The 13,273-nt window shown below is 42.4% G+C and overlaps 1 protein-coding gene across 48 annotated transcripts in view; it reads left to right on the top strand.

Moving 5' to 3' along the window:
- Window positions 1–13,273, top strand: part of MAP2 (microtubule associated protein 2) — a 238,206-nt gene that overhangs the window by 177,371 nt on the left and 47,562 nt on the right. For 38 of the 48 annotated variants that reach the window (XM_049813666.1, XM_049813594.1, XM_049813586.1 and 35 more), the window contains 2 exons: window positions 7,835–7,948; window positions 10,265–10,342. In XM_049813666.1, coding sequence (XP_049669623.1) covers window positions 7,835–7,948; window positions 10,265–10,342 — 192 coding nt within the window. The remainder of the gene's footprint in view (window positions 1–7,834; window positions 7,949–10,264; window positions 10,343–13,273) is intronic. The other 10 variants (XM_049813935.1, XM_049813777.1, XM_049813924.1 and 7 more) reach the window with 2 other exon arrangements.

Here is a 13,273-nt window from a genome sequence, read left to right as displayed (position 1 = left end):
CCTTATTTGCTTGTGCCAGAGCACAACCGGTCCGACACAGCTCAGCTGCAGCGAGGACACCAGTATTGCAACAGATTTACTCTGTAATAAAGCAGATATGTTAAGGGGCTGGATAATGGCGATTCAGATTTACAATCTTGAGTTTAAGGAGAAGGTAGAAGGGTCTGTTTAATACCTGAAGTACCCCAAAACACAGAGGTGTAAGCTGTTTGCTGTGGGGCACACCAGGGCATGAAGCTGCTGTGTTGGGTATCCAGCTGTAGCTCCCCCGTACATGCTCTTTACACATAATCATTGCGATACGTCTTTCCCCAAAGGTAATCTGAATGTTCATACCTTTGTGTTTCAATGCATTAAACAATCAAAGCTCTTTCTTTCCCAAAACACAAACCTTTTCTGACCTGTTCAGTTGGTTAGCTAGTAAATCCTGGTGATTAAATTAATCTGTCACTATCCTCATTGATGCTGCAGTAGCTTAAATTCAACAACTTTATTAGGGAAATTTTACTTGTCAGTTGTGTTGTGTTTTCATGTAATTTAAAAGCTGATGTTCCCATTACTTGCCTTCATACCTCCTGCCAATTACTGTTGATATTGCCAACATCCAGATCAAGGACCTACTTACAGCAAAATATTTACACAAAGCCATTTGAGAGCAAATATTGAATTCTGTAAAGCTGTGTTACTGCTTTTTTCTTCAATTGCAAGCACTAATCTGTTGGCATTATTTGGGTTTTATATAACTTATTCATGCTGCTTTGATTGCTGCTGTGCATTTCTGTTTTAACCCAAGTGCAAAAGGCAGTACTTAGAGTTGTCATGATCCCAGTGTCTGATTTTTCTATCAGAAATACCACTCACTGGGTGAAGCCCAGTTCATTTTCCCCCAGCATTTCAGCAGTCTTGACTGAAACAAGAGTTGTCCACCAGCTACCAGGAGAGCTGAGCATGAATTCAGGACCTGTCCTTAGGGTACTGGCTAATGCCTCTAAACAAATCGAATAGCTATTTGGTTTGTAGTCCTGCTGCACTCGGAATTGCAGTACCCGGGGGGCAAAAAATCCATAGGTCCTGTTTGCTTTTCAAATTGTCAAAGATGGCAAATAGCCACTTTGTATCTTTCCTTTCTGCAGGAATATATTTGGGGTATTTTGCCTCACTAAGCAGAGCAGGTTGGTCTGTGCTTCTGTTGTTGACTCAATTCCACTGTGCCAACAATTAGTGCTGGTTACCTTGGAAACTGCTCTGCACCCTACTGGGGATTTTGACAGGCACATTTTGACTGAAATTGCTTTGTTTTCCCAATTCTGCAAGCACACATGTAGCTAATCCTTTTGCTGTGCTCTGCCTGTGTTTCTTCCCTAAAATGTAGCTAAATTAATGAAACATATTAATTTATCCTTTCCATCTGTTTGCATCTTTCTTTATCCCTGTTTTAGCCTCAGTGCTCCAGGAGTGTTAATTACCCTTTGCTTTAACCGAACTCACTGTTAATTTTCTTGGTAGGTGTCTGAGGGATGACACTATGAATGCACGTGAAATTTTGATGCAAATTTCAGTCTCCTCTTCTCTGTCCCTCCCTATCATCCCTTTCCTTCGGTTTTGTCCTGGAGCATTTGTTGTGCCGTGTGGTTCCAGCATGTTAAACTTTGTCTATGCCTTAAACAAGTTCTGCTTTACAGAGACCAGATGGCATCTTCCATGGCTACAGCAAACTCAAGATCCGCTGCCACTGTAGTGGTATCGGATAGAGCTGTTGCTAGAAGGAGCAGGGTGTGATGCTGCTGCAGTCTGGGAAGAGTGTCCCAGTGAAATTGTGGGGACACGAAATGCTTTTTCTTTTTGGAAGGAGCTGTCCCTGTTGTGAAATGGGTGCTCAGGTGGCAAGAAGCGATAGATAGGTGGGCTGAGTGAACTGACTGAATGGCAGTAACAAAACACAGGCAACTATGGTCAGGGAAGGAGAGTAAGAGCTGGGGATACAGACTCTGGTCTGACCGGGGCAACTCTGGCCTGAGAAATCAACTGACACTGTTATGTGAGGTGACAGGCTCTCTGTTCCCCAGGGCGAGCTGTACCAGCCCCAGTTCATCTGCCGGCAGGATCGATGCCGCTGTGCCAGCACACATACCTGTGAGGCAGGAAGATGCCATGACCCCCGCCTATAGAAGGTTTCTCATGTCAAAAACAATTCTCAGAATAATAATACAGCATTGCATAGAGGGGTAGGAGGGAGAGAGGAGAAGGTAAAAGGTACTGCTGGATGAGGGCTGTCAGAGGCAAATGTCTGAGCCTGAGCAGTTTCACCTAGGAAGTGGTGTTAATAGCAAAATCAGCTCCTCAACGGATTGAGCCTGAGGTTATGGTAGGTTGGAAGAGAAAAAGTGCCTGAGGCTGAAGGAAAACCATTAAAAAGGGTACAAAGGGAACAGACACCGTACATCACTGCGGAGATGTGTCACAGAGCTAATTTTTGCTCTTGCTTTTATAGTTGCCGATTATTTCTAACAGTTTTCTGGAAATATTTGGTGAAAGCTCAGACACCTTTTTTAAAGGCTCTTGCCACCATCCATACATCTGTCTCTGGGGCTGGTAAACCTGTCTGTTAAAAAACTTAATGGACTGGAAAGGTTTCCTGGGAAATGAAATTACTGTGAGTAATGGATTCAAGTGCCAGTGGAGACATCTGCAGTCCATTGACAACCGCAGCAGCATCAACAAGAAATGAAAGAGGGCTTTGGCACAACATCTACAGGGCCTTCTACAGGGTCTGATCCCAGATCTTTGGCTCTGCTGTAGCTATGTTTGGCATGTAACCTTGCTTTAACGGCCCCTGGTTGAGTCTCTGTCAGTGAAGGGGGGCTCTCTCAGGTGTCTGGAGGCAGTGGCTGGATGATGCCTACTGCTGTTTAAAAATCGGTGCTAGAGCAAGCTGGCGTGGGGATTGGGCCCCTGTTTTGCCCTTGGGTGTGCTTATGAGAGGGGCTGCAGCTTTTGGAGGCACCAGGCCTTCTAAACACAGCAAAGAGGAGAGGCTGCGGCTCCCCATACTATCAGCAGCTGGTTCAGCATCTCCTGTGCATCCCAGTGCTCTGAAAGTGTTTGTGTCCCTGAGTGATCTGTGGGGCAGAGGGACTCCAGATGTCCCGATTTGGCATTCTAGGATTTGTCACACCTTGTAGAAGAACCGGGCTGGCTTCCAAAACCAGGAGCAGAGTGTGCTTACTGGTTTGAGTTTTAACTTTGGTTTAAATTAGCATAGTGCCCAAGACAAATGCCTGCCCTCTCAGCAGAGCAGAGTCCTCTGTTCCTACCAGAGAGCAGCCATGGCATTAGTAGCAATGGGGCAGGCTTGACCTGACAGCCCTCTTGGAGCTTGGTCTGAAGTGATAACCTTTAAGGGAGTGGTAGAATCACCATCCTTGTGTGTTAGCTCCTGGCTTCTCGGCTCAGCCTGCTCATTGCTGGGGCTTTTGAAAGCTCGTGCTGAGGGTCTTTCATAATATCTCCTGTCTGTTATGGACATCACATTTGAGGACCACCTGTACTTTTCGGTACCACATTCCCTGAAATCAAACTGGGAGACTCAGTCTGTGTCCTGTATCATGGGCAGCTGACATCTTGGTAAAAAGGAGCCGCATTTTACTCTCCGCAAAATGCAAAGGAAAGCATTGTTGCCGTTCATTGTGCTGGAGTCTCATGTGAAGCCAAGGTCTTTGTTCCCTTTAAGAAACATGTATTTCGTGTTACTTGTTATTTGTTAGTGCCATTTTTGTGGCACAAAGTAGAGTCAGAGAATGTCTACCTGCTTAAAGTGAGGAAAATAAATCTCTACAAGCAAAACTCTGTCTGATGAATCCAGAGCTTTTAGGCTGTGAAGAATTTGCCTGGGATCCAGGCTGACTAACTCTTCTCTTTCTTTTTTTGTTCTTTATCATTAGCCTTCCTTGAACTTTAACTGAACCGTAAGGAAACTTCTATGAAGAGTCTCAATAGCTGCCCTGTGAGGATTTGACTTACCCATCGGATCTGCTATTTATAGTGTCCATTAGTACAAAAATGTCTGTCCTTTTGCAGCAGTCATGTATAGCAAAAGCACTGCTTTTCTGGCGAACTGCCTGTGCTTCCTCTGTCACCCAAAATACCCATCAACAGTGTTCAGAAGTGAGCCTTTCTTGGTTTAAAAAAACCCAGCCAAACAACAACAAAAAACCCCAAACCACCACACAAAAACCAGAGGCCATTTGTATTTTTCTTTACTTAATTTGCATAGCCTGAAATTGAATTTTCCATTTTTCAGGAGGCAACCCTTCACCCCCAGCCATATCCCCCTATGGAACATTATCTTTTCCCCAAGCAAATTAAATCAGGCAGAGAGCTGAGAGGGTGGGAACTGTCTTCCAGCCTTGGAGACCCCATTTGCAGCCCCGAACCAGGCTGGATATGAACAAGTATAAATTCTGTAACAAAGGAGACCATTTTTAATAGGGATTTGTCTTACCTTGCTGGGAGGAGGCTCGCAGTAGCTTGGGTGATGGAAGGCCAGTGACTGAGTGGGTTTCCTTTGGATATGCTCCAGGGTACTAAATCTGGTATACATTTGCATATTCTATATCTGAAAAATTAATTGGAGCCTTTTCTTAAAATTTCCTGTGAAAATAAGCTTAAAAAATTGATTCTTCTAACAGTCTTCCTAATTGAGTCTTGACTTGTTCATCTGAGCAACAGACTTGATGACGTTACTTTTGTCAGTAGTGTTGTGATTAGTAGATGCGTGGAAATTTTGACAGAAGGCTCACATGTCACATCCTCCAGGTGTAAAGTGGTGGTGGCAGTCAGCATGGTGTTTTCTGGAGTTGTGTGTGGTACACTGTGAAGCTCTGTGACCTTCTCTGTGCTCACCAAAGCTGTTGGTGCGCTACTCTTTCCTGTTCTGAAAGAGCAGAATCTGAACAGGAACATACCAAGTATCAAAGGACGCTTTATGGAAGAGTGGTTTGTTTCCTACCCGCATGTCCCACCCATGCAAGGTGCTGCAGCACGCCACCTGCATGGTGTGGCGTGAGAGAGGTTATCACGTGTCTGCAGGAAGAGGATGGGCCAAGCCACAGGTTCATTCTCTCAGTTTTCCCCTGTATCGCTTGTGCTTTGCAGTCTGTGTGTGCCTCACAACACAGGGAATTGTCAGGACCTGTAATGATTCCAGGGGACTATTTGTGTCTGGTCCACTGCTCTGCAGCAGCAGCACCACGGGACGGTCTTTGAGGGTCTGTGAGGTATCTGTTGCATGTTTCTCACAAGAAGAAGGAACCAAGAGGTGCCAAGAAGCACCCCCAGGCATCCAGCAGGCGTGGAAGCAGGGGAAATTTGAAAAGCCCCAAAATGAGGTGCAGGGTCTTGAAAGGCAGCTGGGAAGACTGATGGGCTTTAAATCAGTATGCCTGTTCTTTGGCTCATAGGACTAGCCACAGGCATGACTCGATTTATGGGGTTATGGTGCTCAATTAGATCTACTTAACAACAAAATGGAGTTTCATTTCATACTAGGGACATGTTGTTGAATAGAGGGACAGAGGACTAGAGCTGCCACTTGCAATCTGGCTGCTAATACAGGCACCTATATCATATGTAGGCCTTTTCATAAATGTATTGAGCTCCATCTCAAAACCAGGTGAGTTGTTTCCTGCTGTGTGGAAGACTGCCAGAACTTAACACCCCTGACAGTAAGAAAGCAGTGTCTTCAGATTTCTAGTCTGAATTTATCCTTTGCAAGTATTCTTGGGCTAGCAGTTTTTTAAATCAGCTTATTTTTTTCATTGCTAGGTAGGTGTTCTGACATATACATCCATCTACTCTTGCTAGTGGCCACAGCCAATAAAACTACTGCAGTCACTGCCTTCCTGGCGACCAGTCAGGAGAGAAGTGAATTGTAAGATACAAATACCAACAATTTTGAATGTTCTTTGCCTGTGGGTGGATTTTTTTTTAATATCTCATTACATAGCTTGTGCAAAAGAGAGATTAACATAGCACTTTGTTTTTAGACAAACACACCTGTCAAAGTCAAGTAATTCACATCTATGATTTTTGGGAGGAAAAAAATCAGCTTTTCTACAGGGCAAATTAAGAGGAATAACTTTACATTAAAAGTACAAAGGAATTCTGTAAGAGTACTAACTGTGAGAAGAAATCATCATTATTAATCTAATGGACAGTTTCCCTTGCTAAGGTGGTTGCTGTAAAGTTACCTGTGGGGCACTGATTTAAATATGCTTCCCCTTCCCAGCCGGTCCTTGTTTGAAGAATGCAGTAATGGGTGAGCAGAGAGCTTTTATTTCTGTCCTCTGGATGGTGATTAATGGGGGCTCTGCAAGTGTCTCCTGGCAGGAGCAGGGTGTATTGCTATCTGCCATTAGAAACCTCTGTCTCCATGTGAGGGATGGAGCAGCCCTGAAAATCTTGCTCTGTTTTCAGGTGTGTGCCCAGCCGTGCAGCTGGTGGGCGCACGGCTGTGCAAGCTTGTTGCCTTCCCTAGGGCTTGGCTCCCTGTTCGGGTCCCAGCACCCTGCATTTGAAACAACTCAGAAATAGCTGGAGAGTGAAGGGGTTTATTTCCACTGAGTTTGGCTATGAGAGGGAGGAATATGTTGATTAATGAGTAAGGAAGAGTGGGCTAATACACAGATAAGAAAAAAACCCCTTTTTCTCTGAATTCTTCTGTAGGTGGTTCTGCTGGACCAACCCTTAATTCCTTGATTTGCTAGATTGAAGGTGCCTGAACTGCCCCTAGGGCAGGAAACCTCTCTGGTTTACTTCCACAGGTGGTTGTGTGCCCAATGACATTTCACCGTACCTTTGAGTGGGTCTAGAGCCGAGATGAGATACAATTTCTCAATTTGGAAGTATTTACTCCCTGGGCGGTCTCACCGCCATCCTCCACTCACCAGAGCACCTAGTTCCTCAGCCTCTCTCGGGTATGCCACTCGTTGAGGGTGGTGGGGCAGAGTGAAGCACGGGTCCTGTGGCACCCAGGTCTGTCAAGCGTGCAACACCTCAGCCAGCTCCATGTGAGTCCCCCTTCCCTGTGCCAAGCATAGCGAGAGCGAGCAGCTGGGAGCCAAGCCTGTGTCCAGGACCAGGGCCTGAGAGCCCATCCCACCAAACAAGTGTTATCCTCCCCGATCCCTCTGCAGACATACTGTTTAAATAAAGCTTTGTGTTGCAGTCTTAAAAGGGGTGAAGAGGACAAAGTATACATTTTAATCATACAGAAATGTTATTTGGCCCTTCTTTTTCAAGTCCCTCATCACCATAGGTGTCTGTCTGGGAAGTGCCTTTAATGCATACTAACTGTGTGCTGATAAGGAGGAAATATCATCCAAAGTGCATGTAAGAATGCAGCTAAAATGCATTCTTAAAATGCAGCTTAAATGTCAAGAAATACCATTACTCAGCTGGCTGTTCTACCCCTGTTTGCAAAACAGTACCTGCAAAATAAATTTCTAGACATTTAATAAATGATAATCTTAAAATTTTGCAGTTGCTTCACATTGTCCCTAACAGAAAGAGCATTTAATAATGACTCTTTGTGCATCTTACTGTAAAGGCTGGGGTCCTGGGTTTTATAAGACTCAGCATTTTCCACCAAGATCTTTGGAATATCTGGTCCTTCTATTTTATTTTCAATGATTTGCTTATATTTCAGGGAAAAAGATTACCTTCTAAAATTAAGTCAGCCTCCATTTCTTATTGTTTAAGCTAATCTTTATAATTTTAAAACATCATTTCATTAGCATACTTTTCTTTGTTTTTTCTACCTTTGCTGCTGCCACAGAAGAAGTGTCTGCAAGGATAGTACAAGTAGTAACAGCTGAAGCTGTAGCAGTCCTGAAAGGCGAACAGGAAAAAGAAGCCCAGCACAAAGATCAGCCTGGACCACTACCTTTAGGTAAAACAAGACAAAGAATGTTCAAAGTATCCTTGTGTCTGCTAATATTATATGTATGTATTACAAAAAACAGTTACAGCTGTGTATTCACATAGGTTATGGTCATGGGTAAACTGCAGCACCACTGGATAAATGCTGGAACCACATAATAATAGTGGTATCCTTGTTGCCTCAGTTCTTCATGGCCCGGTGACCGTCTCATCCACTGTTTGCTCTAACAGCAGTTCTCCACCTGGTTTCTGACTCCTGAGTGGCACAGCTGTGAATGTAATTGGTGGTAGTGGTTTTGTCATCGTGTTTGGTGGGATCCAGCAGCACTCGGAGTCTGTTTGTGTTCAGCCATGTACAACGTGAGAGAGAAAGATTAATGTCTGAAGAGGCAAAGATTAGAGGAGAGACATATAAAAAGAAAGTGAGGTTTCACTGGTTGGATGGTAGCTACTCAAAAAGATGGAGGAGGAGCACCTCAACAGGAAGCAGAGAGGAATGGGGCACACCGGGTGAAGGTGGGAGAGGGGTTAGCAGCCAGGCAGGGTGAGGGGAGATTGTGGGAGAGGGAATTACACATGGTAGAAGCAAATGCCAGTGGTCCAGACTGGGAATGGTACCACTGCCACTGGTCCATGCTGTGTCCCCATCCTCCTGCTGGCTCCTTTCTGAAATGTCTCTCTGAAATACAAGTATGTGTGTGTAGGTAAGTAAGTATACAGCCATTCGTACCTGCAGTGATTACTCCCTGCCAGAAAACTTCCACAGTAGCTCAAAACACATACACCAAAGGCCATACTCTGTCCTGAGGTAGGGTAAGTCTTGCAAGCCTGCCCCAGGATAAGTTCTGCTGAATGCATGCACATTGTGATCAAATCAAAGTAATGCCTTGTGGTATTTTCCCCACAGTCACTGTGCTTTGTTTGGTACAGTGGCTGGACCCTGCTTAGGCATGAATTAAAATCAGTGAGTAATTTAGAATATTTGTTAGAAATTTGGTTCCCAAGGTCTTTTGCTTCATTGAACTAATTTTGAACTGCAGCAGGGAGATGTGTTGCTTAGTAATTCCCATCTTTACAGAGACTCAATTTTACATGGAAGACCCCAATTCTGCAAAGCACTTCATACATATTTGAGCACAGATTTCTTCACTGGAGCCTGGGTGAGGCTAAATGGATATTCACTTCCATGTAGTTGGAGAAGACATTTTAAAATTATTGTGAGATGTATGTCTTAAGTTACCAACTGTTGGTGTTACAGTTCCTGTGGTCAGTGACTGTTAAATAAGTGTGGGTAGAATTGCACTGTGATGAAGATACAAATACTCTCTTCCTGGACAGCACATCTTAAGGACAAGTCACATAAGGGTCTCTTCCAAACCACACTGAAATCAATAGAAGGAGGCCTGGCAAATTGTACTGGGGCTTTGAAACTGGCCTTTCTATGCTTGGGAAGAAGCCCTGAATCAGAAACTGCCATTTATAAGACAGATCTGTTAAAACAGATTGTTAATTTATTTAAAACAAAACAAAACAAAACATTGGTTAAGCCCCAGTAGTGGATCTCTTTCTAAAGAAAAAAAATTCTCAAAGTGATAGCTATGAAATCAGATGCAGAGATTATGCTGAGTTCATTTAAGAAGCAGTTTGTTTAGGATTTCATCGTCCTTGAATTAAATAATTGAAGAAACATCATCTGGATTCAGCATCTAGTCTCGTGACTGGGAATGAATCTAAAACCTAGCCTAAGTGCATCTAAGATTTCACTGTGCCTTGCTCAGCTGAATCACTGTTATGTCATGGCTGACGTAAGTTCCCTATGCTGATGTCTTTTGTATTTAGACAAGCAGTATTTGCATGTATTCTGTGATTAACCTTGAACTTAGCAGAAGAAAAAGAAAAAAGAGCATGCAGAATGTTTTTTGTTCGTGTACTCAAGGTAAATTCAAGAGATTGGATGCCAGTTTCTGACAGTCAGCGTGAATTTATAAAATCTCTCACGCTCAGATGCTTTATTGTTGTGGCCTTGGGTGACTGAAGGTTTTCTAAGTGGCGATACTGATTTAAAAGATAATTTCATACTTGATTTTTGTATTATATTCTATGACCAGAATTTTGAAAATAATTCATATCATCTGAAAAAAAAATCCTTTTATTCTAACTTTAAAAATCCATGTATTCTGAAAGGGTCTATCTGAAGATCCACTAGGCACAAGTGCCCATTGAATAATTCTCTCAGCTGGGCAGAACAGGCTGACTGCAGCTTGTATCAAGCATTGGTCTCCCTGCAATTAATTGCTGTATCTCATTTTCACTGTTTGATTTCTAGCAGTTGAAGAGTCAGCCAACCTGCCTCCTTCCCCTCCTCCATCACCAGCTTCCGAGCAGACTGGAGCTCTGGAGGAAGGTAAGGGTCTTCTGGATGTTGCAGTACACAGCTGACAGCAGAGGGATGAGACATGAATCTAAAGGATGGGGGAATCAGAAAATGGAGATACTTTCTGCACCTTTATGTGAAAAGATAAGGCATTCGCCAGCAGTAACTCCCCATCTGCAAAGCAGCTGCAATGCATGGGTGAGGTAGACACATATGCACAGAGGTAACTGACAGGATATGTTAAGTACATCCCTATTAAAGAAAAAACAGGAGGTGATGCTCACCTTTTTATCTGTTATATGCAAAATGAGCCAAGATGTCTGCTGTCCCAACATGGTCACCAAAACTATGATTCAGTGTGGCTCAGCTTTCTTTTCTTAGGATTTGTTTGGCTGGCTTTTTTAATTACCATTAGCTTTGTTTTTGGAATCTTAAATGCATGAAAGCAAGGAGATTCAGAGTTGGATCATTTCTTTGGTCTTTGACCTGTAATTCATGCTTCAATGCCTATGTGTATCGGGCGTTCTAGACAGAGTGGAGGAGTCAAATTCTAGTCTCACAAAGCAAATTTCTACTCTTCTGCACAACGAATGTTCAATTTCAGTAGCCCATGATCACTGCATTTTCCTCCTGCTAAAATCCCCTCCAGCAAAGAACTTAAGTGTTGGCTTAATTTTGAGCAGAGGCCTAAATCCCAGTGAAGTTGTCACAATGGTAAGCATGTGCGTCAGTGCTTTGTTCAACAGAAGATGACTGCTACATCAAGGCCATCAGTATAGGGAGACAGCAATATGTTAAAACTGAGTTGTATCATGTGGGTAAGAGGGAAGGATTTGGGTTCAGAATCTCCAGGGGACTGTCAGTTGAACTCTGCCATGTCAATAGCATTTTTATGTGTCCATTTATTTCCTTGTTGGATTTTCTTTTAGCATTTTTCTTTCTTTTTGTTTAAATAAGTGCATGAAAATAATTTCTTTACCATCTGCTGAAGAAACTTTGTTGGTGTTTTAACACAGAGCCTCTATTAATTTTGCAAGTGGATGGCTGCTATTTCATGTGCTAACGTAGTCTGACTCTTAGTTTATCAGGACACTGCAATTAGGCATGTTCCATCCTGAAACATTTTTGAGATAATGCAATTACAGGCTATGCTAACAACATTTGTCAATCCACTGTACTGGAAATACTTACTGGATGTGGTTAGTAATGAATATAAAGAATTTGATTAATTGATTGTTGTTTTTTTAAAAAACATCTGCCCATTGTGTGTTTTAAAAAAATAGTAAAATGGTTCCTAGACTCATCACCCAGAGGTAACGGCAATCAAAAGTACTAACTGAAAAGGAAGCTAGTAGTGCATTAGCAAAGGCTTTTAGAATTGTTACCAGGGTTTTACCACTATTTTTAGTATATAGTTCACTTGACTAGTTCAGTGTATGCTTTTTGATTTTTTCATATCACAATAAAGGGCTTGTTCTTCTGCTTCAAGCCAATGTCAAGGTTCTTCCATTACCCTTAGTTGAGGATTAGCTTTGTGTACTGTTTTTATCAGCAGTATTGTTTGCATGTATTTCAGGATTTTATAAAGTACTCGTATTGACTAATTGACAGGAGGTTGTAGATTGCCCCCTAAGCAAATGGAAGCCATTTAGCTAGTTGTATTAACACAAGAAGGTGGCAAAACACTATACGACTTGAGGTTATTATGAACTACTGGACTGTGCTGTTCCCAGCTGTGCATATGACTCAGCAAGTCACTTAACAGCTCTGTGTTATAAGATGTGGTCCTTATTCTCTGTGGGTAAGTTGAGTTTTCGCTGACTTGAGTGAGCCAGACCTGTCATTTTTGTTCGGACAAAGCTCCTATTCAGAAGAGTTTGCCTCAGTAGGGTTTGACCCAGTTTTACTGTACTTGTTTAAACCTTCAGTTCCCTATACCATCTGGCTATCCATCCTCATGCTCCTTTACATTGTCTGTCTGTCTTTCTGCTCAGTAGAATACAATTTCTGAATTTAACCCAATTCTACAGTTGTTGAACAAAAAAGGTGAGCGCTTGGCATGTTTATCTACCTCAGACCTCCTTTTTCCCTGTTCTCTTAGAACATTTTCCTAATGGACTTGTCAGTGTGTGTTGCATTGCTTTGAATCCAAGAGGCTTCCTTCAGTCATAATAGGAAGGAAATCATTGTTGTAGACATGACAAAGGTGGATGTGGCCAGCCATGCAGCAAACACAAATTAAAAAAAAAAAAAAAAAAGATAGAAAACACAGAGAGATTTGTGGGTCAAGTGTATTTCGTGTGAGAAAGGAGTCAGTGGATGTAGGTGTCTTTCATTTGGCTGCAGAAAAACGTTCAAATGAGCCTGTCCCTTTTTACTGCTGCAGAAGGTAAGAGAACTAATTTGCCTTATGGAAATTATTTCATTTATTTCAACTATAGTAACATAATTTTGCTCAGGAAATGAAATTTTCCCTAGTACCGTCTAATCCTTTTATCAGTTATATCTGGTCATGCAGGGCTGATGCGATATTCTTCTGCCAACTTGGCATTTCTTTTGTGCTCAGTGCCTTTTGACAATGGTCAACAATGTCTTCACGTAAAAAAAATTCTAAATGTTACAAGATAGAAGGATGCCTTTGATGGCCTGTCTTCCATTTTGAAATAGGCATTTCAGATTAGGCTTTATATGCCAAATAAGAATATTTTGCAAACTGAAAGGAACCAAGTGTCCTATAAAAATGGCTCTATTTACAGTGAAAATTACTTCTTGAAAGGCATTTTCAAAAGATACCTGGAAGCTAAAGCAGAATTAGCCTTTGTGAGAAGTCATTTTAATCTTGGACTTCAGAATACACTGGGGATTTTTCCCATGCTTTGAGATGAAAAAAAGGACTATTAGAAGGGACTAAAATAACAAAGAAAGGATTTTTCTTGTTGCTGAAATAAAAGCATATCCTCC

Source organism: Accipiter gentilis, chromosome 1 (genome assembly GCF_929443795.1).
Source record: "Accipiter gentilis chromosome 1, bAccGen1.1, whole genome shotgun sequence".
Classification (NCBI taxonomy): Eukaryota; Metazoa; Chordata; class Aves; order Accipitriformes; family Accipitridae; genus Astur; species Astur gentilis.
Note: the sequence above shows the minus strand (reverse complement) of the source record. Positions and strands in the feature narration are given on the sequence as shown.